The following is a 764-nucleotide window of genomic DNA, read 5'->3' on the forward strand; positions in this document are numbered from 1 at the left end:
TGTTGTGCAATAGACTTTGCCCTCATCAAAGCTCCACTGTTTAATCTTCCCACTTATCCTTGCTAAACGTCCACTGGGTTTTCCCACCAAGGTCGACATAACCTCGTTTTCTTCCTCGAGTTCCTGCGACGCACAGCCTCTCACTCTCCTCCTCGACGTCACAAGACACACTTCCCAGCTGAGTCCCGAGTCGACCGAATTCTTTCGGCCGTGTGTTTGCCTCTCGAAGCCAGTTTCTTCAAGCTTCCTTCTCCGGTGAGTATGGTGTGTTTAAGAACCCCTGAGTGCATTGTATTAGTTGATAGACCCCCCTTTTTTAGTTAGTTCTTCCACTTTTTTTATGTAAACATTTCGTATCCATTTTTTTTAGTAAGAGGTAGTTGAAACGATGGGTAGTCTCCTTAAGACGAGGTTGTGGTGGGTCGCCCTGCTGTGCACGCTCGTAGAATCTGCAGTCAGTGTGGAGTGGCAGGTATGTTCTCTTTGGACTTATATATGGGTTATTGTTGTTATTTTTTTATACATGAATTTATGTGTGATATGGGATTTATAGAAATCAAAATAGTGCCTTCTAAAGATGGATATTCTTTTGGATGTGTCATAATATGCCAGCCTTTCCTACAGCGCCTCGACGTGTCTGCGCCAACGACATCACTAGCTAGCGACGCTCTGCACAGGCTGCTGGAGATTTCGAAGGCCGTCTGTCTGCAAAATCCCAATCTGTTGGGGTGTCGCTTTGCAGATGGCTCTCTGGGGGAAGGTAG

The 764-nt window shown here is 46.1% G+C and overlaps 1 protein-coding gene across 2 annotated transcripts in view; it reads left to right on the forward strand.

Annotated features, from left to right (window-relative positions):
* Window positions 1–764, forward strand: part of LOC119582019 (ficolin-2-like) — a gene marked incomplete at its 5' end in the record, with an annotated part of 5,932 nt that continues 5,168 nt past the window's right edge. For both annotated transcript variants that reach the window (XM_037930220.1, XM_037930221.1), the window contains 3 exon segments: window positions 1–255; window positions 371–472; window positions 625–760. In XM_037930220.1, coding sequence (XP_037786148.1) covers window positions 389–472; window positions 625–760 — 220 coding nt within the window.

This window comes from Penaeus monodon, chromosome 15 (assembly GCF_015228065.2).
Source record: "Penaeus monodon isolate SGIC_2016 chromosome 15, NSTDA_Pmon_1, whole genome shotgun sequence".
Classification (NCBI taxonomy): domain Eukaryota; kingdom Metazoa; phylum Arthropoda; class Malacostraca; order Decapoda; family Penaeidae; genus Penaeus; species Penaeus monodon.